General features: G+C 36.3%; 1 protein-coding gene across 1 annotated transcript in view; it reads right to left on the bottom strand.

The window, feature by feature from the left end:
- Positions 1-26,828, bottom strand: part of ABCA12 (ATP binding cassette subfamily A member 12) — a 168,528-nt gene that overhangs the window by 59,010 nt on the left and 82,690 nt on the right. Inside the window, exons 10-20 of the mRNA XM_035008338.1 lie at positions 23,619-23,737; positions 22,458-22,564; positions 15,376-15,632; positions 15,165-15,277; positions 13,590-13,714; positions 11,521-11,694; positions 8,568-8,732; positions 8,030-8,240; positions 6,341-6,480; positions 4,270-4,389; positions 806-896 (exon numbers count right to left, since the gene is read on the bottom strand). Coding sequence (XP_034864229.1) covers positions 806-896; positions 4,270-4,389; positions 6,341-6,480; positions 8,030-8,240; positions 8,568-8,732; positions 11,521-11,694; positions 13,590-13,714; positions 15,165-15,277; positions 15,376-15,632; positions 22,458-22,564; positions 23,619-23,737 — 1,622 coding nt within the window. The remainder of the gene's footprint in view (positions 1-805; positions 897-4,269; positions 4,390-6,340; positions 6,481-8,029; positions 8,241-8,567; positions 8,733-11,520; positions 11,695-13,589; positions 13,715-15,164; positions 15,278-15,375; positions 15,633-22,457; positions 22,565-23,618; positions 23,738-26,828) is intronic.

The following is a 26,828-nucleotide window of genomic DNA, read 5'->3' as shown; positions in this document are numbered from 1 at the left end:
GACAAATGTAAATATAATTCTTCCCTACGGGTTTACAACCCATGTCACTTCTGTCCCAGTAGCACCAGGGAGGAGGAGGGGCACTTGCTCTACTGCAGCCAAATTCAGATGCTCTCAATCCCTTCCTCATCCTTGCGGTTGCATAGCAACAGTGAATCAGACACAGACTGAATTAGATGTCTTGCATCCCTTAGGTTGAAAGTGGGGATGTGGCAGAGGGAATGCATAAGTTCAGACAGCTTCCTTTGATTCTCTTTGCCTGTTCCTTTTAAATGACCATGAGAGGAGGATCCAACCTTGAATACTGATTTAAGTTTATTTTCTTTTGAGTCTCTTCATTGCTTTGTTTTGCTTTTGCTAACTCAATAACTTCTTCCAGGTACATTCTGGGTTAGTCAAAGTGGTAACTGAGGCCCGTGGAGATAAAATGTTGAATATGACCAGACATAAACCATTTCATCTTTCTTTGTCCTTAAGGATCTGCTTTTCATCAAATTATCAAAAAAAAAAGTGTCCCCTTATTTCTAGCAACCTAGCAACCTACCAATGATTGTAGGAAAAGCTGCATTTACATGAAGTATGTAATTGTTGAAACTAACTGCAGATACTGGGTATCCAAACAGCTGTTACTACTTATAATTATACAACTATCTGGGGAAAAGATGGATAGCTATATCCAGGATTCTACTTAGAATAACTAGCTAAAAATCAAATACAGAAGAAAACAAAAAGTTTTCAAATGCAACCATGCTTTTCCCATTTTTGACATGACTAGTGAACAAAAGTTTTGTGAATCTGGACTTACCGAGTTCATCTATCTGTTTCAATAGTTCAACAGTATCGAGTCCCACAGAGAATTTCACAAAAACTTGCACAAAGGGGTTCCTTAGAGTATTCTAACAAATAATAATAGGGAATCAGTTTCAATACAAGAAGAAAACACATCTAATCATTGTCTCTCTAATAATACCTGCAGTGAAATGAAGTAACCACCACTCCGCATTATCAATGCATCACCAAGTAGTGCTCACATACAAATCCTTGAGAAAGAAAGAGAAGGTATACAGCTGCTAATGACTAGAAAGGCTGGGTTTTTCTTATCTATAGACACAAATTGGTCAGCATGCTAAAGTAACCAGATCTGACTCCAATTATCAACAGTAAGAAACTATATTCAACATAACAGTCAGTTTACCCATGGCTATCACATCATTTGTTTTTTGATATATGCTGTGCACAATTATAGTGATTGAATTTCATAGTTGAATTTTGTTCAACTGCAACAAACTAAAACAACTTTTAAAAATTGTGATATCTAGGGGTGCCTGGGTGGCTCAAGTCGTTAAGTGTCTGCCTTCGGCTCAGGTCATGATCCCAGGTTCCTGGGATTCGAGCCCCGCATCAGGCTCCCTGCTTGGCAGGAAGCCTGCTCTCCCCTCCCAATTCCCCCCTGCTTGTATTCCCTCTCTCACTGTCTCTCTCTGTCAAATAAATAAATAAAATCTTTAAAAAAATTGTGATGTCTACATGGAATTTCATATCACAGTTGTTTGGTACCCTACTTCTACTACTTCCTAGCTAGCTATGGGCTCTCAGCAAGCACTCGGTTTTTTCCAGCTTCATGTTACTTTTCTGTAAAGCAGGGATGAATGACTCATCTTATCAGAACAGTCAAATGTAAATTGCTATAATATCATTTTATATTGTAAAAAGCACAATTATGTGAATATAGAAAAATGAAATGATGATAAAACTTTAAATTACTCTATATCCATGGAAAGACTGAAAATTTTTTAAAAAGCATAAATGCTTTGACATATAAAGACTGTTACAGCTATCTTCCAAATTAGGAGACATAGCTTCTACCACTGTAGAAGTACAACTAGGTAACACTTACTGAGATGTTACTGTGTACTGGGCACTGTCTAATACAGTTTACCTTAATTTTCTTGCACAGTTTTCCATAACACCTTGAGGTCCCCTAAGGACACAAAATTAGTAAGGGCCAAGGAGAAAGTTGAAGGCAGAGAATTCAACTTGATAAAAAAATGTTTATCTTATGTGTTAATTCATGGGCTAGTTTTTTTTTTTTTAAGATTTTATTTATTTATTTGACAGAGACAGAGACAGCGAGAGCAGGAACACAAGCAAGGGGAGTGGGAGAGGGAGAAACAGGCTTCCCGCCGAGGAGGGAGCCCGATGTGGGACTCGATCCCAGGACCCTGGGATCATGACCTGAGCCAAAGGCAGATGCTTAACGACTGAGCCACCCAGGCGCCTCATGGGCTAGTTTTTATGTGAGCTAGGCTTAAGTTGGTTTTCCCTTTAGAGGACAAGTCAGTACCTCTTATTATTCTGTCCTTCCTACCAAGATCTTCAGTTTTGTTATCATGGAGATACATGATTAAGAATAATATGTATTAACAGAGCACATATACAGTAGAATTAATTCGCTAAGTCCATAGGTGCTGAGGGGTCTAAGAGTAGTTGGCAGCATGTAGACCAATGGCTATGACACAGCTCATACCACGCTACCCAAGTCCTTTAAAGTCTCACTATTTACCAGGAAGTAATTTGTGCGTCAGGGAAAAACTGAATCAGAGCATTAGTAGTAAACAAAGCATTGCGTCAGTTGCAATTCAGAGATGATCCACCGAGCAGTATGGCCATTCTCCCACCACTCCTTTTGCAATCAGTCCTAGGATACGTAATACTATTTTTACATGCTTCCACACATATGATCCTCACAAATCTATGCAGTGGCTATCAAGATACTCCTTTTAGAGATTCATAAACTGTAGATCGAGTGTCTTACACCTTTTCCTAGCGGTTCACTTTGGCAAAGCCAGGTGTGATGCTAAAAGCTTTAAATTTCAAATTCTGTGTACATTTGTAGAAATAAGTTTGTCCTCAATAACTTAGAATAAGGATTTATTTTGGTCTAGAACAGAATAAAGTTGCTTCCATTAGATGATGGCCCCTTTATGGACATGGTATAGATCATGTCCTTTGTTCATTCATTGCTTTTGCCAACAAATTTTTCCTTAATGAAATCATATGTGTAGGGGTTTTTTTTTCTGCTCCACAGAAAAAAAGTTTTAGGAAAAAAGAAGCAATCTTCCATTTAGGAAAATATATATGTCAATAAAGTACTACTCAAATGGTCTTTGTTACATAAGATTCATCCAAAAAAAAAAAAAAAAGAGGCCACTTAAAATTAGAACCAAATTTAATAGTAAATTGTGGGGAAGATGTTTGATGAAAGTTTACTTTTTTATATTAATTAAATTATTAAATATCTGTTTCAGATATGTATTTTATTATTTATAATATTATAAACTTTATAAATTATTTATAATAAAAGCCAGACTGTAATTGTAACTATGCGCTAATTGTTAATCAAAACAAAGACTGAGCAAAGCATCTTTTGGGTGTAATTTTTCTGACAAAGTTGTGTGCTACAAATCCTTTATTCTATGTTCAGCTTCTTGAGCATGATTATAAGAAGGCCTTTTTGGGGAGGGGGGCAAATATATTTTAGCTCTCGATCGATCTTCCTTGGGCCTCTCTCAATACTTTGATATGCAAGCCATTCTCTCTTGAAGTTCCTGTGTCACCTTCCTTCCTGCCAGTTTTCTCTTCTCTAGCTGGTAACTGGTCTGGCTCTGCTGTTCCATCCTTAGTCGTCAACAGCTCTGTTTGTGACTGGACCATTTCCCCACATTATTTTCATCATCTTCTGAAAACCCCGCATCTTTTGCAAGAATTGCCAATTACACCTTTTAACCAGTGTGCATTGTATTTGAGTTGCATTGTCAAAACTTTAACCTAGAGTGTGATGTTTCAACCAAAGAACTCCCCAGATTTAATGTTCTTTTCCAGAATTTTACTATTATAGGAACTCTGGTTCTGTTAAAATAGCAAAAAATAATTTAAAGTGGAGGAACAAATAAAATACGCATATTTTAAGTTGTTTTTACCCCATTTTATTTTTGGAAAACAAGATTGACGTCACTATTTATGCCTCAAATTCAACCTGTAAGATGGCTTATCTCCGAATTACAGAAAGAGGATGCACCACGGGAGATGAGGATGATTCTGAATGTGAGTGACAGATCTGTTATCCTGTCTTAGACTTTCTCTATAGAGGACAGGCAATTTAAAATGTTGAATATGGATTCTGAGTTACTATCTGCCCATTCCCACAGTGAAGTGATTAAAATCTCAAAGAATTATAATGCCTATGAAAGAGAACGAGCCGTCTCCTACCTGGAGCATGGGAATCGTCTGGTTTAACAGGTGGAAAGAATTCATGAAAAGTGGTGAGTTATCCATCCACTCTTGAGATTTCTCCCTTAGTTCTGCCAGCTGCCTCAGAGTTACATTAGCCTAAAAGACAAAGAAACAAAAATAGATCTGGGCCATTATTATTTTTCCTGTATTTCAAAAAGGGATCTTATGGTTGTTTTGTTACGTAGCTTTAAGAAACAGTTCTAAAAGGTGGAGTTAGTAAAAAATAGTGTCAGAAATTTCCCACATGGTCAGAAGTTTTTAAATGGCAGCTTTTAATAGGGTCAAGATCACTTTTAAAAATTCTGGAAAGAGTAGGGTTTGCTTTGCTGTCCACAGTGAATTTACAGTCAAAATGAAGATACACCTTCTGGAGTTCCCAGAAGTTATTCACTTTTTCCAATAATACATTTAACTTTACTACTACAGAAACACCGTAGTTCAAGAATATGGGAAGCATGCTTTCATATACTGCTGGTGGAAATGGATGTGTTACAGCCTTAAATAAAATACATTATTCCTCGATCCCTCAATCCTGAACAATCATCTCATTGAAATAAAAATACCACCGTATAAATAGTATGCATGAGAGTATTTGTTGTCACATTATTTACTTTAGCAAAAAAATAAAAAGGAAACACTGGAAACAAAATGAATGCCCAACAATTGAGGATTGGCTGAGTAAATTCTATGGTATGAAAAAGTTTGCAATTTTCAAAAAGAATTAATTAAACTATACCAATTGAGTTGGAAGAATTTCCACAAGGTATTGTTGTGTGAGTAAAGCAATATGTAGAAAAGCATTATAATGTAACCTCATTTTAATAATGCAAACAATGACAAAAAATTCTGCATATGAATGTATGTATGGCATAATAACCTATAAAGAATTAGAGAAATGTGTATAAATTATGGAAAAAACACATCCGTGAATGCTAAAAATCATTAGTTACATAAAAGAAAAAGATCAAGGGGAGAGAAAAAGAGAACCAAAAAAAAGGAAAGACAAAAAATGACTGCTCTTAGGAAATAAGCAGGTAATGACTTCATTTATGCAAAAATTATACAGAAGTGTAGCCAATAAAGCAAATAAGATATTAAAATGCAAACAATAGAAACAAAGAACATTCTAGAAACCAGTGATGAACTCATATCCATTTTTATATAGACTAAAATAATGTTATATTCACCAAAACTGTGGTGTAATGACCAAGTAATGGTAAAACACAGTGATTTCTTTTTTTTTTTTTTACTTTCACACTGTCATTTTAAAAGTAGCAAGTTAATAATTCAAATCATTAAAGCTAACTTTAAAAGTTGGAGAGAAATGTAATTATGATTAAATTAGGTAGATATTAAGTATAGTTACTATGAATAATGTTGTCTTTCTCAACCTCTATCTCTTACATAAACATAACATGTTGAATTGTACAATCTAATACGAAGCCAATTTATAATTTAGAGATTTTTTTTTAAGATTTTATTTATTTATTTGACAGAGAGAGAGAGACAGCAAGAGAGGGAACACAAGCAGGAGGAGTGGGAGAGGGAGAAGCAGGCTTCCCGCAGAGCAGGGAGCCTGAAGCGGGGCTCAATCCCAGGACCCTGGGATCACGACCTGAGCCAAAGGCAGACGCTTAACGACTGAGTCACCCAGGTGCCCCAGGATTGTTTTTGTTCAAACTACTTATATAATGCCCCAATATTATTTTTTCTAGTGCCATTATTTTTATACACTTTGAAAATTAGATACCAGTTATAGAAAAATCTTCTGCTTTTGGAGATAAGCTGAAAAATCTGAGGTCTTGTTTCAACTAACCTCATTCTCAAGTGTCAACATGGTTCATGTCTCTTCAAAGGGCTACCAACCAATCTACATTGTTTACACATTTACAGGGCAGAATTTGAGAATTAAGAGTTTCAGAAAGCCCAGGGTAATAGTAGGTAAGAGATAAAGAAAGCTGAGTCAGCTATAGTAAATTTGGAAGTTGATTACTTTAAAAATCATCTTAGGACTCTAGATAGAAACTTTGAGTTATAATGGTCAAACCTTTTCCATTATTGCTTTTGTGACAGGGGTATATGGTGCATACAAAATTCTTCCCAATAACATAGGTTTCAAGAAAGCCCAAATCACAGGTCCAGCAGGCATATTAATGATGTCTTTATAAAGGGAGAAGCAAAATGGTGCTGGAAGGAAAAAGTGAATAAAACCATTTAGTATGTATATCTAAAATTTATTTCCTTATGGTAAATTTACACAGATTATTATCACACCCAAAGATACATGCCTTATACTTCCCTTATTATTAACAGTTGTGAGGCCTCTGCTATCAAAGTAAGAAAAAAAAAAACAAAAAACGAAATCTTGCCATTTGCAACGATGAGGATGGAACTAGAGGGTATTATGCTAAGCGAAATAAGTTAATCAGAGAAAGACATGTATCATATGATCTCACTGATATGAGGAATTCTTAATCTCAGGAAATAAACAGGGTTGCTGGAGTGGTGGGGGTGGGAGGGATGGGGTGGCTGGGTGATGGACTTTGGAGAGGGTATGTGCTATGGTGAGCGCTGTGGATTGTGTAAGACTGTTGAATCACAGACCTGTACCCTTGAAACAAATAATACATTATATGTTAAAAAAAAAAAAAAGAAGAAGATAGCAGGAAGTGAAAAATGAAGAGGGTGAAATCAGAGGGGGAGACCAACCATGAGAGACTATGGGCTCTGAGAAACAAACTGAGGGTTCTAGAGGGGAGGGCAGTGGGGGGATGGGTTAGCCTGGTGATGGGTACTAAGGAGGGCATGTACTGCATGGAGCACTGGGTGTTATTCGCAAACAATGAATCATGGAACACTACATCAAAAAATAATGATGTAATGTATGGTGATTAACATAATAAAATTTTAAAAAAGGAAAAAAAAGTAAGAAAGTGTAGTAACAAATCTCTTTTTTTGAGGTGTGAAAGTTTAACTCAATAAATAAGCCTATGATAAGGGATGGCATTTTGCCAAGAGGAGTAAGAAAGGTTGAAAATCACATTTCAGAATATCTTCCAACAGATCCACCCCACGAGGGCTTAATTTAAAAAGATATACAAAAATCTGCTACTAGGATAGTAGTACCAGATACGTAAGAGTTGGCCCATGAATATTGAATGAGTAAAAAGATGAATAAAAGAGTCAATCCACTTGCTATACTAAATATCCATATATTATGCGGAAGAGCCCAGCTGATGGAATTTTGCATCCCAAGCATCGTGGGGTGCATGTGCCACTACACGTTTATAGTTCTGCTGCATTCAGAACTTGTCTATGTGTGATACAACTTTCTAATTCTCAAAAGTTAAGAAAAACATTGACCTGAGCAGATTTAAAGCATGTTTTTGTGTTTATTTACTAGCAAGGACGGTGATGTTGTGACCAACAAATTCTCAATGTTGTGGTTAAGAGGCTAAACTTTGCAGCAGACCGCTGAGTTTAGATCACAGCTATGATACTTTAAGGTTGGGTGACCGTGGCCAGTTACTTAGTCTGTCTGTGCCTCATTTCCTCTTAGTAAGATGGAGATGCACACCTTCTAGGCTTGTTGTAAAGCGTGAATCAGTTTGATGTGTGGTAAGTGCTGCAGTAGTGTTGAGGAAAACTGATACTTCATTGATTATAAAAGGCTAAGCTACAGTAGACAATATTGTCAGGAGATGATGTTACTATGCTGATTTTGAAGTATACTCACTGGTATGTGTGGGAATTCCATATTTGGAAGCAATCTGTTCTTTGCTTAATTTATAAGTCAAAAAATCCTTGGTGTGGTTGCCTTTTTGCCTTTGAGAAGAGGGCAGCAAGGCAATTAAATATTCAGTGGTGATTCCTTGGGAACACAATGCTTGGGAGATGGTGCTAAATGATCCTTGGGGTGTGTTCATCCGGTTGCTTCTGTACATTGCCTATGAGATAAAAATCCACCATTTATTAACATTAGAAAGCTATAAATGCTGCTGAGAACAATACAGAAGAAAACCTGGTAATGCTTAGAGTATCCTTATAGCTTCCATAATTCCTTTAAAACATGTATCCCAAATGTAAATGAAGAATGCTGAACTTCACTGACTTAAGTGGCAAAAACTTTTGCCAGAGTAGAAGAGTTTTCCTGCAGGTGCTTTTTCCCAACATACTATCTTTGTAGCTGAATATATTATAACTAATCTCAAATAAAAGTTAATGTGACAAGAGGAATTTCCCTTAATAAGCACATTACTGGGTGACTTTCCTACCTGTGTTAATGGAACACTTCTGGGCAGATGCATTTGTCTCAGGGATGTCATTTTATCTAGCAGCGGATGTGTGCCGGAAGCCATCTGATTGAGAACCTCTTTTAGCCTCATGAAGAGTTCTATCATCTTTTCTACTGGCTTTTGATCTTCCCTAGGGAAAAACACCTAAAGGGAACAGAATAAAAATAAATGATATATGTGGAGACACTGGAACCTGCACACACTGTTGGTAAGAATCTTAAAAGGTACAGTCACTTTGGAAAAAAATGTGGAAGTTAAATACTTAAACATAAGTTTAACATGCAACCTAGCAATTATATTCCTAAATATTTATCCAAGCGAAATGAAAACATATGTCTACACCAAGATTTGTATATGAAGGTCCATAGTGGCATCATTCACAATAGCCAAAAAAGTAGAAATGATCCAAATGAATGGACAAAGGAAATGTACATCCTTTAACTAGAATACTGTTTGGCAATAAAAAGATATGAAATACTGACACATCTTGCAATATGCATGAAATTCAAAAATATTATACTGAGTAAAAAAAAGCCAAACACAAAGACCACGTATTGTATGATTAAGTGTATATAAAATGTCTAAAAAAGGAAACTCTCTAGAGACAGAAAATAGATCAGGGGCCGCATGGGCTAGAGGTCAGAATGAGAGGTAGCTGCATAGAGACATGAGGTTTTTTTTTCTGGATTGATGGAAATGTTCAAAAATTAGATTGTGGTAATAGTTGCACAATTCCATACATTTACTAAAAGAATCATTGAATTGGACACTTCGAATAAGTGGATTTTATGGTACATAAATTATAACTCAATAAAGTTGCCAAAATAAATGATTTTAAAAGTCAGAAGGGCAAATGTCAATTACATAACTCTTCATGGATATACTATTGCTCAAAAATCATATAATATGATCCTTAAAAATCAGAAAAGCTCTGTCAAAAAGCTCATGTAATTCAAGTTTAATCATAATCCCACAACGTTTTTCTGCAGCATGAAGATACAGTGGAATTATTTTAAAATTTTAAAGTAATTTCATCCTCTCATTCATTTTATCACCAAACGTTAATTGAGTGCCTGCTATGTCCCCAGCATGGGTGAGGAGATGGTTATATGGTGGTATACCAAGTGATACCATCCCTCCACTCAAGGAGCCTTGGTCTAATAGAAGGAACAGATTTCAAACAAATCAATAAACAAGACTGGGGAATATGAGGAGGTAGAGAGAGTTTAGCTAAGATTCAAGAAAGATCTTTCCCACATGGCACCCCAATGGAGAGCAAAACAGAGGAAGAATAAGCAGAGGAAGATTATAGCAGGGCGGGAAAGATGTGTGAGGTCCATGAGGAGGGAAAGTTCTTTACATGTCCAGGAAAGTCAAAGACCACCATTATGAGCACAAGATGCAGTTGGAGAGATACCGTGAAGACACAGCCAGCTCGCTAACACAGCTACTAATTTCAGTTATATTTTTTTCTAAATTATAATCAACATTACAATTTTTCTTCCAGTTCTGCCAAAATTCTGGGCATTCCTACACTGATGTGAAATAAATTGACTAGTGATGAGAAATTTTTCATTATTTTTCTTTGCAATACCTAAAAGAAGTAGGAATGGTCTTCTGCTTGTCAAATGCACATAATTAATTACTAGACTTAACAAAAAATATTTGGTTTGATATCTGCTCTGCAGAGGCAATATAAAATAAGGATTAACATTTTAGATGAATAAAATTAATAATTTCACTTCATATGCATTTTAGTTTGTAGTTTATGTAAAATAACCATTTGTCTAGTTAATGGATATTTGCTGAGTGCCTCTCTGGGCCTGGCACTGTTCTTGGCATTTGAAATATTGAGTGGTTCCATGTAGCAGTCATGGGCCCAAGGAGTCACCAAGTAGGAAAGAGAATTTTAGAGATGGGAGGGGTTTTGCAGATCATGGGGTCCCTGTAGGAACCGAGGGATATCCTTGAACAGACTGGGGAGCCACCAGAAGGTATTGAGCACAGAGTTGGCATAATGTGACTTAAATTTTAAAAGGATCACTCTGGCTGCTTAGGGATAGTGGGGCAGGGTAGTGGTGGGGAGGTTGCAAGTGTGGAGGCAGGGAGGCCAATGAAGAGGCCATTGCAGAAATACAGGTGTGAGAAAATGATGACCCAGAATAGGATTATTGATAACTAGTCTTAAAACATTTTCACCCCCTTTGCTATAACAACAAAGTCAGCCATGTTGCTTCTGGTTCTTCCTACTTTAAAGGGAAAAACATTTTTTCAGTGTTTGCAGTAACATGTAAATATTTTTGATCTAGTATATAGGTGAAATAGATGTTTAATTCTTCTATGTTTATATTTTTCTTTCAGTTTTGTATTAAACAAGTACTTATGAAGCATGTACTTATTGTAAGATGAAGTCATTGCTGACTTTTCTAAACTCTGATAGTAACCCATTTGTTTTGTTGTACTGCATAAGTAATAGTAGTCTCTTTCTAAATTGATGGAAAAAATACACACACAAATTTTTAACACCAAAAAAGCCCCTACTAAAAACAACAACAACAACAACAACAAGCTTTGCTCTAATCTCTATTATCCTACCAAATTAATGCTTGTTCACTGTAAAAATATATATGTATATACACACACACAACATCTGTATTTCATACTTTAGTATAATATATATTAAATTTAATACATGGCCTTGGATACACAAACTGAGAGTTAATAAGGCAATAATATTAATTTCCTCATCTATAAAATGTGCAAATTTGCAGTATATGATCACTAAGGTCCTATTTAGCTCTAAAATAAAGCTATAATTCCAAAAGCTATATACATGGATCTCATTCGTTACAGTATCAGGGAGCATACTCATGTAATCAAATGTATTTGTACTAAACTGTGAATATAAAATATTTCAGCAATAGCAACTTGCCTTGTATGTGAAGTTGTAAATGTCCAAGTAGTGCAGGAGGGTGAGTCCAATGAGGTAAGACTGCCGGGATCTTTCTGGAAGAGGCAGGCTGCAGAATTCCTTCAATGCATTCTCCATTTTGGAATAGGTCATATTAGCATCACAAGAATGCAACCAGAACACACGAGAAATAATCTGCAAGTTGGAGGTAGAAAAAATAGAAAAGTTGTGAATCCTTTGAGAGCTATCTCTCAAAAGAAAGGTTTTTCTTTATTCTTAGACTTCATTAAAAAATATGATAAATTATACTCCAAGTCAAATATATATATATTTTTTTCATTTAAAGCACTAATCACAGGGCGCCTGGGTGGTTCAGTAGGTTAAATGTCCAACTCTTGGCTTCAGCTCAGGTCACAATCTTAGGTTCATGAGATCAAGCTCTATGTTGGGCTCTGTGCTTAGCATGGAGTCTGCTTGAGATTCTCTCTCTCTCTGCCCCTCCCCCCGCTCATGTGCGCTCCCTCTCTATCTCTCTCCAATAAGTAAATAAATCTTTAAAACAAAAATAAATCACTAATCACAATAAATAAATAATCACAATAAAACTACAGAGAGCCAGAGTTCACTGGAAAGCTTAAAAAACAAGATGGAGAAAAAGAGACCATGAAGTGTTGTGATGATTCTGAGATTTCCTGTTTGAACAACTGAGTGAGTGATCTACCAAGAAAGAATTGATCAGGACTTAAGTTTGGGAAAAATATTCGTTTAAGACTCATTTTTCCTTTAAAATTTTATTTAGTGTATTTAAATTGCATTTTGTTTTTAAAATAATTTGAAGTTATAATCTTATATAAGAACCTCCGGGTATCTCTATCAAGAGATAAAGGGCAAAGAACAAAAAGCCCAGAATTACATAATAATGTGAATCAACCATCCTGGACAGTGATGCTGTGTTTAAAGTGAGGTGTGTATATGAGAAGTAAGAAGTCTCTATTGCCATTGAGTTGAAATCAAGAGAAAAGTTTAGGAAATTCAAGATTGTTGAAAATCTTCTCTCTTTCCTTTTGAAAGTAGTTAAGAATGTACACTCCTCATTTATGTTTTTATTTACTAAAATGAACCTGCTCTTCAGAAGCCAAACACTTGATTACTGAAATTAGATCTTAGGATAAAATGAGTAAAAGGTGAGATCAAAGGGAAAAGGTCAATGACTATTCACTAGAACAAGAGGGAAGGCAAAGCAGTTTTAATTTTTGTATGAGGGAACCAATGAACAGGACACAAGTAAACCTAAATATTTCCCTAAGGCAGTCTTCAAGGCTTTCAAAAAACTTTATCCGATATTGGAGAATAGCTGGGCTGTGCTTAGAAATGACACACTCTGTCACACGTAAGTTTTGAACAGATGAGGCTTTAAGCTCTGCAGTTCTTTTGGAAAATTTCTATGACATTTCCAGACAATGGACTTGGAAAAGGGATAAAAGAAGAGACATTTCAAATGGAAAGCCCTATTATCAGCCTATGAGGAAATGACGTTATTCATTGTCATACCCAAACATGTTCACTATACCCACAAACTTGCCCAGAGTTCCCTGGGTCCTATCTATTTTATATCCTATGTTTTGTCTTGGGACTTTTAAAAAGCCAAACTGAGTATTCATTTCAACAAATTGTAAATGGTCTGTTTTTTTTCCCCAATTAGATTACTGAAATCTGACTTTGATGTCATTATAATAGACTGTGCAAATTTATCTCAGAAAATGTGATTGTGATTGTGCATATATGGAATTATTGAAGGCACCACTTATTTAAAAAAAACATCTAGGGGTAAGGAAAAGGAGAGCACAAAGGAGGGAAGATGAAGGAGAAGGAAAACTAGAAGGAAAGGAAAAGATAGTAATAAATGTCTTGCTTTAGGATTTTTCTTCTAACCCCACAAGGAATTCAGCCTCTAATTTTATCATTTGCATGGAAAATTCACCAGATCTGCAAGCAACTTCTCAGTGTTTTACTGATAAGTGCTCAACAAATACTACACATGATTTAAACTTTTAAGACCTGGCTATAAGTACAACTATATTATGCCCCACCTCAGCTCTGTTATCAGGGATAGGAAGGGCCAGCAGACTGTCAATACTCCTATTGGACATGCCTGTCGTTCTCCTCAGTTCTTCCTTCAGCTCTTCAACATTTTTAAACATTTCTATTAACTGACCTGCAAGAAAAAAAAAAAAAAAAACACGTGTTGGTTGCAATGTAATTCTTTTTAAGTTGTTGTACTAACATAAGAGAAGTCTTCTAGACTAAAACATACACTCAACATACATGCCTTGTGTCAGGAGCAGAGATCTCTCTTTTGGCGAACCCTGCATCTTTAGGATCTATTTCTATCTGATTTAGACTTGCTCCAATTATGACATCATTGACCCAAGGTAACAGATTGTTCTGGGTTATAAATTTTCCTTAGATGTCTACAACACAAGGTTGATTAAAAAAATATGGTTTCCTCACAGACTTTGATCACATAATGCAGTAAATATATATCCCTCCATTTGATTTAAAACATCACACAAATTCAAAATGCTTTTCAACCTTGGATCATATAATATTGTCAACTTAGGACAAGATTTGCTAAATCTACAACATAATGCTGCAGAGCACACTTGCTTAACTTTGCCCAGCACGTTACAGTTTATCAAGGATTTTTAATAGTCATTACCTCACTTTTTTTTTTTAATTTTTTATTTTTTCAAACATTTTTTTTATTCTTATGTTAATCCCCATACATTACATCATTAGTTTTAGATGAAGTGTTCCATGATTCATTGTTTGTGCATAACACCCAGTGCTCCATGCAGAATGTGCCCTCCTCAATACCCACCACCAGGCTAACCCATCCTCCCACCCCTCTCCCCTCTAGAACCCTCAGTTTGTTTTTCAGAGTCCATCGTCTCTCATCATTACCTCACTTTTAAGTAGAATGTGTTTAACCTCAAACTTTTTTAGGACTGTGATTGTAATTTTTTCATATCTGGGTCATTTAATGCATAACAAATGATATTTTGACTTTATTTTAGCAGATCATCATCTCCATTCTGCAAATATCTCTCGATTTCTTCATGAAGTATCCCTTATGCAAATATACCCTCTTTATTTTTGGACTTAGTGCCCTTCGAATTTTGTGGCTGCCTGTTGTCCAAAATTCTGAATGCCTTTCTTTTCAGTACTGAGGTATTATGCAAAGAAGAAAAGTATTGCATGGGACATCAAGCTCAGAATACTAATAGGAGGTTCTGAATTGAGATTTCTATAGACAGCAGTGCATCTTTTTAAATCAGATTATTTTCATGGAAGTAAATAAATTCCATCCTAGCTAATGCACTTTAATTTATCAGACAAATAAAAGGTGAATGGCCTAACTAGTTAAAATTTTGAAGATCTTTTTGCTGTGAAATCAAATTTCCCTATTTCATCCTCTGCTGGCTTTCTGTATGTTTATTTTAGACAAGTAACCATATTTGAAAGCTTCAGATTTCTCATGTATAAGGGCAGATACAAAGCAGGTTTGGTTGGGAACTTCAAAAAAGCCTTTCTTAAACTGCAGCATGAGAATCACACGCATTCTTATAAGACAACACTTAAAATAAATGGGGGTGGGGAAGCACCTGGTTTTTCAGAAGGGTCTGCGCTGTTATTGACATGCAGCATGGCTTCCATGATGGGCATTAACCGTGTGATATTTTCCAAGTAATTCATTTGCAGTGCCTGTTCTAGCAACCTGGAACAAAACAGAAGAGAAGAAGAAGCTGAACTAAGCATATCCATAATTATTTGAGAAGGGGTTTCCCCAAGGAAACAGGCAATGAAGATACTTACCAATCCATATTTAAATTCATTTTGCTTGGATCCCCAGTAAGCAAATCCCTCAGTTTTTTAGATATAATATTGTCATGGTACAGTAAGTTGGTTGCTATTTCGGTGCCAAGCTCTGCTGCTTCGAGGAGCTGCACATGAAATGCACTTTCTTCACATAGGTCCCTAAAGTTCACGTCAGAGAGCTGGCACATTCTCTCTATTGAACTGAAAGTTTCAGATTCACAAAGAAGTTCGGTCAAGTTTCGAAGTTGAGAGAGCTTTCCAGAAAGGGGAAGGAGTGAGAAATAGATTAGCTATATTATTATAAATATTTGGTAGTTGATAATAAGTAACCAAAATTGATTTACTTCAAAAAAACACTGTGCATATGTTTTTAGTTAGTTGGCATTTGTCAAGTTTTACCGCAAAGCATTATTTTCTGTCACTTGAGTTTATTGCTTTCTTAAGAATTTTATAAAACTTTTGGAACTATTAGACCTGTATTTCCCAACTGGACTCAGATCTTGTAGATTCAAAGGTTAAAAAAAATGTGGTTTAGTTTTATCTCATTTAAATCACAAATACTTCAACTAATTTATATTTTAGTATATGTTTTAAGTCATGTGGAAAGGCAGAGAGCAAAGCAGTTTTGGAAAAAAAAAAGTCTTTCTTCCTCGTATGCATTAGGATGACTACTGTAAGTAAAAGAGAAAGAAGGAAAGAAAACGTTAGTGTTGGGAAGGATGTGGAGAAACTGGAACCCTTGTGCACTGCTGGTGGGGATGGAAAATGATGCAACCACTGTGGAAAACAGTATGGAGTTTCCTCAGTAATAAAAACAGAATTACTGGTATGATTCAGCAATCCCACTTCTGTGTATATACCCCAAAGTATTGAAAGTTGGGTTTCAAACAAGTATTTGTGCACCCAGGTCCATAGCAACATTATTCACAATAACCGAGAGGCAGACACAACCCAAGTGTCCACTGACAGATGAATGGATAAACACAATGTAGTATATAGATACACAATGGAATATTATTCAGTCTTAAAAAGGAAAGAAATTCTGACACATGCTACAACACGGATGAACCTTGAGGACCTTGTGATGTGTGAAATAAGCCAGTCACAAAAAGACAAATACTGGATGATTTCATTTAAATGAGGAATGTAGAGTAGTCAAATTCATAGTGATAGAAAGTAGAATTGTGGTCGCCAGGGGTTAGGGGGAGAGGGGAAGAGGTGTTATTTTAATAGGTACAGGGATTCAGTTTTGAATTATTAAGAGAGTTCTGGAGATTGGTTGCACAACAATGTGGATGCATTTAACAAGACTGAACTGTACAGTTAAAAATGCTTCAGGTGGTAAATTTTATATTATGTGTATTTTACCACAATTAAAAAATTCATTGACAAGAAAAAAGCTTTTTTAAAATGCAGCATGTGAATCACATGCATTTTAATAAGACTGCATTTAAAATATGAATGGGAATACACTTGGATTTTCAGAAGTGTCTGCACTGTTTTGGACATTATCTTCTACTCTCTTATCTATTGAGGGAAACTGGGTGCCTTTGTTCTCTGGAAGTGCTTAAAAGTTCTGTTGTGCTTGGAAGCTACCCTGGAGCTATTCCTTTTAAGAAGTCAAATAATTTGCAGTGACGTGGATGGAACTGGAGGGTGTTATGCTGAGCGAAATAAGTCAATCAGAGAAAGACATGTATCATATGACCTCACTGATATGAGGAATTCTTAATTGCAGGAAACAAACTGAGGTTGCTGGAGTGGGGGGTGGGGTGGGAGGGATGGGGTGGCTGGCTGATAGACACTGGGGAGGGTATGTGCTATGGTGAGTGCTGTGAATTGTGCAAGACTGTTGAATCACAGATCTGTACCTCTGAAACAAATAATGCAATATATGTTAAGAAAAAAAGGAAGAAGAAGATAGCAGGAGGGGAAGAATGAAGGGGGGGAAATCAGAGGGGGAGACGAACCACGAGAGACGATGGACTTTGAAAAACAAACTGAGGGTTCTAGAGGGGAGGGGGGTGGGAGGATGGGTTAGCCTGGTGATGGGTATTAAAGAGGGCACATTCTGCATGGAGCACTGGGCGTTATGCACAAAAAATGAATCATGGAACACTGCATCAAAAACTAATGATGTAATGTACGGTGATTAACATAACAATAAAAAAATTTTTAGAAGAAGTCAAATAATTTGGGATGCCTGGGTGGCTCAGTCGGTTAAGCCTCTCACTCTTGATTTCAGCTCAGGTCATGATCTCAGGGTCATGAGGTTGAGCCCCACATTGGGCTCCATGCTGAGTGTGGAGCCTGCTTAAGATTTCCTCTCTCCCTCTCCCTCTGCCCCTCCTCCTCCTCTGTCTTAAAAAAAAAAAAAAAGACAGAGAGAGAGATGGAAGTCAAAGAATTTGGAGCAACACCTAAGAAAGCAAATATATGTGTCATTCATTGCAACTCAATTTCAATCAGAAGTTGCATTTTGATAGAAATGAAGTATTTTATGATACAGGCAAATGTTTAGGGATATTTCTTTCCATATATCAAATGGGAAAGGCACGATTATGTGTCTTAGATGAAAGATTTATAGTAACTACATGTAGGCACTAGCAATTAAACACTGATCATCTTAGATAGTAAATATCATTGGTCTATTTTTTACTGTATTTAATATTCTAATTGACTTCTGGCTTTGAACTATCTAAAATAGCCTCATGCATATTAAAATTCTACTCACTAGTCTTACTGCTATGAGAAAATTTCCATTACAGGTCCAATTGTTTTTTTTTTTGTTTTTTGTTTTTTTAAGATTTTATTTATATATTTATTTGAGACAGAGAGAATGAGAGAGAGAGCACATGAGAGGGGGGGAGGGTCAGAGGGAGAAGCAGACTCCCCGCAGAGCAGGGAGCCCGATGTGGGACTCGATCCCGGGACTCCAGGATCATGACCCGAGCTGAAGGCAGTCGCTTAACCAACTGAGCCACCCAGGCGCCCAGGTCCAATTGTTTTATCAGCTGTAACTACGTGTTTGCCACTCTATTCCTTCCTTTGATTTTCCAAATAATAGATATGATTAAATTTCTAATGAATGGAGTCAAGCCTTCCTGCCACATCCTTCAGTGACTTTTCATGATTTTTTAAAGAAAAGGATAAATACTGGTAGCCCAATAAATTTGTTTTAATCAAGCTTTGAGGGTATAGTAAATGTGAGATTTTTACTCAGTAGAGACCTAAATATATACATGTATATATTTTGACCCAAATACATTTTTTAATTGCAAGTTTGGCATACATGTATGAGAAACCAGTAAAAGTCCATACAGTATAATCTTCGCTTGATAAAAGTTATTGAAGGAAAAATTGGAAATCTAGCCATGCTACTGAAGTAGAATTGGTTCTCTGAAATAAAGGTTTAATTCAGGGTCAATAATATGGAATGCATTGTGGAGCACATCCATCAAGGAGCAACCTGAAGGTCATATAGTATTTGTCATTATTTACTACTTTCTTCTAAAAGCAATACATGCATTAAATTTTTAGAAGCTTCATGGACCATTAATAGTCAATCTTAAATCCAGAGAATTAAAATTCTCTCTTCAAAAGTGTGTCAAATCCAGATTGTAGGTTTGTCAGAACCTCATGTACAGTCCTTTCTCCTTTATCATGACCCTGGTCCACATAGTGAAAAAGGTCTCAGGTCAAATGTGAACAATGACCCATAACTAACTCCATGTCCAGCTGTGACTGAATTCCCCAGTGCCTGTGGTCCCTGAATGCATCTGAATCAGAAATGTAAGTTACATTTAAGTAAGAACTCAAAATATCGGGGCACCTGGGTGCCTCAATTGGTTGGGTGTCCAACTCTTGATTTTGGCTCAGGTCATGATCTCAGGGTCGTGAGATCGAGCCCTGCATTGGGCTCACTCTGGGCATGGAGCCTACTTAAGATTCTCTCTCTACCTCTTCCTCTGCCCCCACTCCCCCTCAAAAAAAAAAAAAAAACCTCAAAATATCATAGGTATAAAAGTGATAAAACAGCAGTGCTCCTGGGCTCTTGGCAAGTAAATGCAGGGGAAAGGAACCTATTTAAAAATTTAAAGGTGTTATAATAAAAATATTGTGTTACCCATATTTCTGCCCAGTATGGGGAATATCCACTTTATGTATAGTTCCCCAATCAGGAAGCTATTCTTCTCACAATGAAGGAAGGAGAAAACACAAAAGCTCAGGAAGAGTACAGTGTTGGAACTAGAAAAGAGGGATAGGAACAGAAGGAGAAGTCACTTTTGAATGGCAAGCATTTGACATTTTGGAGGGTCTAAACCTTCTTAGAAATGCCATGAGTAAAGTTTTAGAATGAATGGGTAGGCCCTAACTGACTGTCACAATTAAGACACTAATTACCGGGGAAGGCAAAGCAAGGAAGTTAAATCATCTCTTGCTATAAAACTGTAAGAATTTATCTTCATTCTTTTAGTGATACATACTGAATATTTTCCATGTGCCCATACGCCCGGTGCTGAGAATACAATAGTAGAGGGACAGACTTAGCAACGTTCCTCAGGGAGCTTATAGTCTTGGAATGTAGGGCTTCTGTTAATTGCAGATAGCTGCCATGCTTCTTGTAAATGACAACAGACTTTCTACCCAAAGGACAGGATTGCAGTTTATTTCCACTTCTGTGGCTTCTAGAACTTTTTTCATAATGTAACCCTGAAGTGGAGCAGTATAGTCAAAATGTGAATGCTGTTTTAAATTATTCTTACATCTATTTCCCATTCCGTGAGTGTAATTGATTGAGAATGCATTGTTTCAATTTCCCTGGTGTATATTTTGTGCTGCCTGATTACTTCACAAGTTGAGAACTACAATGAATAATTGTCCAGGTGACACAGTTATATCACCAGGGCTCTCTTTTAACACCCTCATTTGTTCACACATCCATGAGTTGTCTTAAGCTCCTACTACGTGGTAAATGTGGGGCTTTAGAGATAGAGGCTACATTTTATCTGAGTTTACCCTCTAGGGAGGGAAACAGACCTTACTTATACAACAAGTTATAATGCTAAGTAATAAGTTCCAAAAGCCAGAAATCTCGCTATCAGACTCCTCTTCTTTATGCCCACTGGCTGCCGCGTTGTGTCACCTAAACTCCTACCCCATTCTTGAAACTGTTTCTTCCTTCTTTCTCTGCCATTGACAAAGTGCAGGGCTCACGTTTTGCTTAGGTTACTGCAGATATCACCTACTTGGCTTTTCTTCAATCTGTCCTCCATAGTCCTCCCAGAGAGTTCTCTTTCTAAAATGAAAATTTTACTTTCTTCAAATGCACAACACTCCAGACCAGATTCAAACTCCGTGACTAAGCAGAAAGAGGACTTTGGGATCTGCGCCCAGTCTCTCTGCAGTCCCCTTTCCTGCCTCTCCCATAGGCACCTTCTGCTCCAGACGGGCACAGGACTGCAGGTAACCTGTATCTGTCCTCCAGGTTCATACCTCTGTCTTAATAAATGCAGGTCTCTATGTGTGGAATGTAGGACTGTACAACCTAATCCTACTCAGCCTATAAGAGCAAGTATTATCTCTTCCATGAAGTTTCTCCTCTCCACCTCCATTCCCTACAATTGGAGTTAAATCTCCCACCTCCATACACAGAATCCTGTCCATCCACATACCACAATACTTATCTCACTGTGTTATAATTATTGGTCTGCTTTTCCATCTGCTACAGTGGATTGCTATAAGGACTTTGGGGTTAGAGATTATGTCTTTTAATAAATAGATTAGTGTTATGGGACCATAGATCATGGATTGAATGAATGAATGGATAAATATTATGTGCACACAAAGCCATTATCCTGGCTGGGAAATAGAGAGAAAGGCAATAATACTCTAATATTATAGAAGTGACATCTAAACTTGTCCTTGAAGGATGAGTAGGAATTTTCCAGATGAATGCATAACTTCCTTTTCATTTGCACAAATTAAGATACTGCTAAATTAAGTGCATTAGAAATTTTAATTTGTGTAGAAGATCAGGAGAAAATGGAGGTAACCTCACTAGCATTACCTACTTATAATACACACGGACATATGTTTTGGATATAATTAGACCATCTTGACTATACAGAAAGTCATCTTGTTTGCCCTGAATAAACCAGTTCTAATTTTGCTTTATCACTGCCTACCTAAATTCAATTACACTGCTGTTCTTACTAGGAAAGCTGCTTTCTAATTTTAATAGGGTTATTTAAGAAATGAATTATCATGATAACCTGTATACTATATGCATGAGCTAAACAAAGAATAATAGATAAATGTGAACCAATTCAAACTTCAGAGTTTAAAATTTTTTTCATTGCTTTCCCTCCTTTTTTAAATATCATACATCTTAATATGATTTATTAGTTTCTGCTTCTGATGACAATAAAAATAAGGTTAGTCAACTTCTGAGATTTTTGCACACTGTGAAGTCTAAACACTAGCTTTTAAGATCAACTTTTGTAGTTTTAAAAACTGAGGCCAACTTAAATTAGAAATCATATTATGAGTACTATTTTGAAATTACGAAGCTTAACGAGGTAACTATATTATTAGTCATTCCTTTATGTATGTGAATACTGCAATTAGGCCTTTATTGGTCATTTCATATAGAGATATCCACTAATTAAGAACAAAATGCCGGGCACCTGGGTGGCTCAGTTGGTTAAGCGACTGCCTTCAGCTCAGGTCATGATCCTGGAGTCCCGGGATCGAGTCCCGCATCGGGCTCCCTGCTCGGCAGGGAGTCTGCTTCTCCCTCTGATCCTCCCCTGTCTCATGCTCTCTCTCTCTCTGTCTCATTCTCTCTCTCAAATAAATAAATAAAATCTTAAAAAAAAAATTAAAAAAAAAAAAGAACAAAATGCCATTTTCTAGCACAAGAACCCTTTTGTCCCCCTTTTTCTGGCATTAATCTAGTCAAAATAGGACAAATATTTATGAAGATACAGATTTAAAACTTAAACTGAAATACATCTCGCCAGAGCATTACAGACAATGTCAAGGTTTATTTATTTATTTTTTCTTTCATGACTTACTTTTGATTTCAGGACTTCAGGAACTGAAGAAAAGTAATCCTCATAAAAACCATTTGGAAGAAAAGATTTTTTAAATGAAATTATGGACTGCAGGAGTCTTAAATTTTCTGTAAAGGAAGAGAGAAGATTTACCTTATGTGAACTGCAAGGTCATTTAGGAAACCCATTTGAAAAACACCTTTATCCTAATTTATTGCTAAGTTTTTCCTAAGATAATGGCCTAGTTCAACCTAAGTATAAGACAAGTGAAAATTTAACCTTTCCTTGAACCGTGGAGACTAGAGAGTTCATTATTTTAAAAATATTCATAGATATTCTGCTTAGAGATAAAAATATTTCTAGCAAAGGTGCTACACACTTTTGGCTCTTTGTGAACTAAATCTGCTTTTATTTCTGATTTTTTGATAGGCTGTTAAGTTGAAGTGTTTGGGGGAGAATAGATTGCATAATCACTGTGACACATACACACCCTTCCAACCTTGATTAATTCAAGCCTAGTAAACAGAGACCACGCTTAAATACTTGTGCTATTTGCTTGCCATTAAGTCTCAAGAAACTATTTTGGTGTGGGAAAAGTAAATATAGATCCCTTGGAAAAGGTGAGAAATTCGATATTTTCTCTTGAAAAAGGAAAAGAAACATTTGATTAAATGCCATCTTCATGGTTGTCCATGTAGGCAGAAAATTGAAAATAAGGTGTATAAGGGTGGGAAGTAAAAATAGTCTGCCACACAAAAATCCTTTGTTTATATAATTTACACATGCTTTGGGAAGTCTCTATTATCATTCTCCATTGTTTTTTGATAACTAAGATTATTAAGGACACAGAAAATGCCATGAAGGGTTATATGAATTACTAATAATTCCAGAAACTTGGCGAGTTCGTTTGGGTGGTCATTATCATGTTCTCTGTTACGTGGCTATCGTAAATTAAAGTTTGTCCAGGTGGCCAGAAGTACTAGCAGCAGGAACAGAAGTAATAATATAATAACACAATTAGATATTCCCTTCATATATCAAACTACCAAACTGAAACTCATGCGTATGGAAACTAAAATCTTTTAAAAACCTTTCTAGTTTTTTAAGCAAATGTCTTAAAAGACTACTTTAGAACAGAATTAGAACCCTAAGCAGCATTTTGACTACTAAGAAGAGTATTACCTTGTGATCCCCTGGCCAAATTGTCAGTGACATTTCTCACACATGCCAAGTAAGGAATATAAGGACTATCTGCTGATATATTTAAGAGAGCATCTTCAAAGTTTTCCAGTATTAGGAGCCTATAGAATTAGAAAAGAATATATAAATTAAGTCATATAAAAAGAGAATAAAGTTATTTTGTTGAGATCATTTAAGTCCCTGGTTGTTTGGCATTAGTTGACTTGGGCATTGAATTTGGAAGTAGGACGTCTTCCTCCATCTGGTCTGAGTGCACACTGGCTCTGTCTCCTCTGATCGCTTACTTCTCCATGGACATTAGATTTAGTTATTTTAATATCCAGTCATAAGTGATCTTAAGATTATTTCTAGGCATGTCCATATGAAAGAAAAAAATTATGGGGCTAGGGTTGTCAGATGAAATACAGGACTCCCAGTTAAATCTGAATTTCAGATAAACAATGAATAATTTTTTTCAAATGATAATTTTTCAATGTAAGAACAACCTATGAGTCTTCTATGTTTTTCTTTTCTTTTCTTTTTCTCCTCTAAATCTGGCAGACCCCTCTGGACCTCAGTTTTTTCCCTTGTCAAATGAGATGCAGGGGGCTGAATGATCTGCTAATCCCTTCCACCTATAACATTCTTCAAATAAATATATTTAATTGTGATTTAAAAAAATAGTGGACTCTAATTGAACAATATAAGTTCCTTCCTTTTCTTTAAACAACCAATTCAGTGTTTCCAAATTAACCACTTTCAGGTCTCCCTTTAAACTGACTGGCATGTGAGAATATAGCCTAGGATTTCTGAGGCATCAGTATGAGTGAGTAAATACGTGTGTGTTGTGCGTGCTCTGTCACTTCAACTATGAGGCTGCATCTCTTTATTTTGCAACATCTTCCCTCAGTGTTTATGATTGAATTTCATGTACAGGAGAGATAGAATAAATGTCAATAGCTGATTTGGGGACCACCTATTTCAAATCAAACCGCACAATACACAAATTAACCAGTTCTGTCAGATGTTTAACTTAGATTTTATTCAAATACTAAGGGAAGACACTCATCCTGGCATAGCTAGTAAACATGTAGGAAAATGTTTGCATTAACGTCAAAGTAGTCTTAGGGTATTTACATGTGGGTTAATACTACTGGATCCTTGAAGAACTTTAAAGAGAAAATCTACAGCGAGAGAAGTCTCTAATGTGGCAGTCAGAGCACAGTTAACTCGTCAGATAGCTGACCTTCATTTAAATACAATTGATAGGAGGTGCCTCCTTAGCGCAGTAGGTAGCGTGTCAGTCTCATAAATACAATTGATAGGGGTGCCTAGGTGGCTCAGTCAGTAAGCATCTTCCTTCTGCTCAGGTCCTGATCTCAGGGTCCTAGGATGGAGGCCGCACTGGGCTCCCTGCTAAGCGGGGAGCCTGCTTCTCCCTCTGCCCCTCCCCCCACCTCTGCTCTCTCTCTCTCTCTCTCTCTCTCTCTCTCTCTCTCAAATAAATAAAGTCTTTAAAAAAATTAAAAAAATTAAATACAATTGATAGCCTCCACACTAAAAAAAAAATGTAACCATTTCCATGTATTGTAGTTATTATAGCATAGAGCCATTTGCATTCTGGTATAGTGCTCAAAAGAAAAATGTTGGTCTAACCCTCTATGTGGAATGAACAAAGGATTCTCATGGTGAATTTTCAAGCTTAAAATAGAAATAGAAGAATGTTGCACTAAAAGTGACCTTGAAATATTATCTAAGCCATTCTCTTAGTTTCAGGAAGAACATTTGATTGCCAAGATTTTGGCGATTACATTTAATATACTCTGAAAATTAAGATTCCATATCTATGTCCCACTGCTTTAGCATAAATATCTAATTATTCTTTTAAAACATTTAATTTATGTATTTTTGTATATAATCCTACTTATTTCCCAAGAATATTTGCAATGAAAGATGAGCTTAGGTGAACATTGTGTGAGTGTGCGCACACACACACAAACAGAATAATACAAATAATCACCTTAGGACAAAAATAATAAGGAGAGAGAAGAGCAATGAGGGAAAAATATTTTTAAGCAGTCTTCTTTAGAAAATTCTGGACCAAAAAAATCTTTTATCTTATGCCAGATATTGCCGTTCTGTGGTTATTTTAAAATGGGAATGGAAAGGAAGTCTAAATATAAGAAATCCCTTAATTTCATCAATCTCAACAAGAACCATCTTAAAAGTATTGAATTCTTCCTAATAAACTGTCAGCTGGCTGCCAGCAACTACATTGTTTGTGGAATTTGTGTCTGAAGTGCTAGTATTATCAATGCTATGGATGCCTCAAGGCTCTGGTAAAGGTACCTGGTTTCAACAATAAGCATACACTTGTCTCAATACAAAGGTCTTTTTTTTTTTAAGTATTTTTGATGGTCTATAAGACCTGATTTTTTGGAACATGGCATCCTAGCTAGGGGAAAATTGTCCAAGGTTGCTTGACTGCCCTGGAAAGAGCACCTGGTTCAGCCACCTTAGGGGAGGAGAAAGGTAGAAGCAGACATAGGAGGTGGCTGTTTATGGAAGGAATTTGCCTAGAATTTATCCAGAGTTCAAGAACTTCTCATTAAATAATAGAAAGTTTATAAACAACTGCATAGATCCTAGTTCAGAAAAAAAATAAAAATGGCTAAAAATAAGTCCTGTATTTCATTTTATTTGTACAAATTTCATTAGAGCAGAAATGTATCCTTTGGGACTAGAGTCAAAAAATTGCAACAGTATAATTTATCAGGCCAAAACAATGTCTACATAACAGGCCATCTAGTCTCTAAATTTGCCTATAGGAATTTACTTCAATCAGCTTCTGCGGGCGCCTGCATGCATTCCCTACTATGATTATTACAGTTACTTCAGAGCACTGCTTACATTAATGGTCTTTAGAAGCCAACGCTGCTGCTGTCATTTCCACTGCCTGTTTCGGGGACAACATATTTACATGCCCCATAAGAGTCCAAAATTAAATTATCTATAAACAGTTTTACCTACGTGAATGCTGTGGAAGCAAACAAATTTTGTATTACCTTGACTGGCTTAAGAGATACTGTGATTTTTAAAAACCAAAATAAATCATAATGTGAAAAATTAGATGCTTATACAACTTTCATAATGAAAGACCTTAAACAAGTTGGAAATTGGACCTCCCCCTAGATTTTCCTCAGAGACATAAGG

Source organism: Mirounga leonina, unplaced genomic scaffold (genome assembly GCF_011800145.1).
Source record: "Mirounga leonina isolate KUSES-001 unplaced genomic scaffold, KU_Mleo_1.0 Mir_151, whole genome shotgun sequence".
NCBI classification, from domain to species: domain Eukaryota; kingdom Metazoa; phylum Chordata; class Mammalia; order Carnivora; family Phocidae; genus Mirounga; species Mirounga leonina.
The sequence above is the reverse complement of the archived record's forward strand: the minus strand, read 5'-3'. Positions and strand labels throughout refer to the sequence as shown.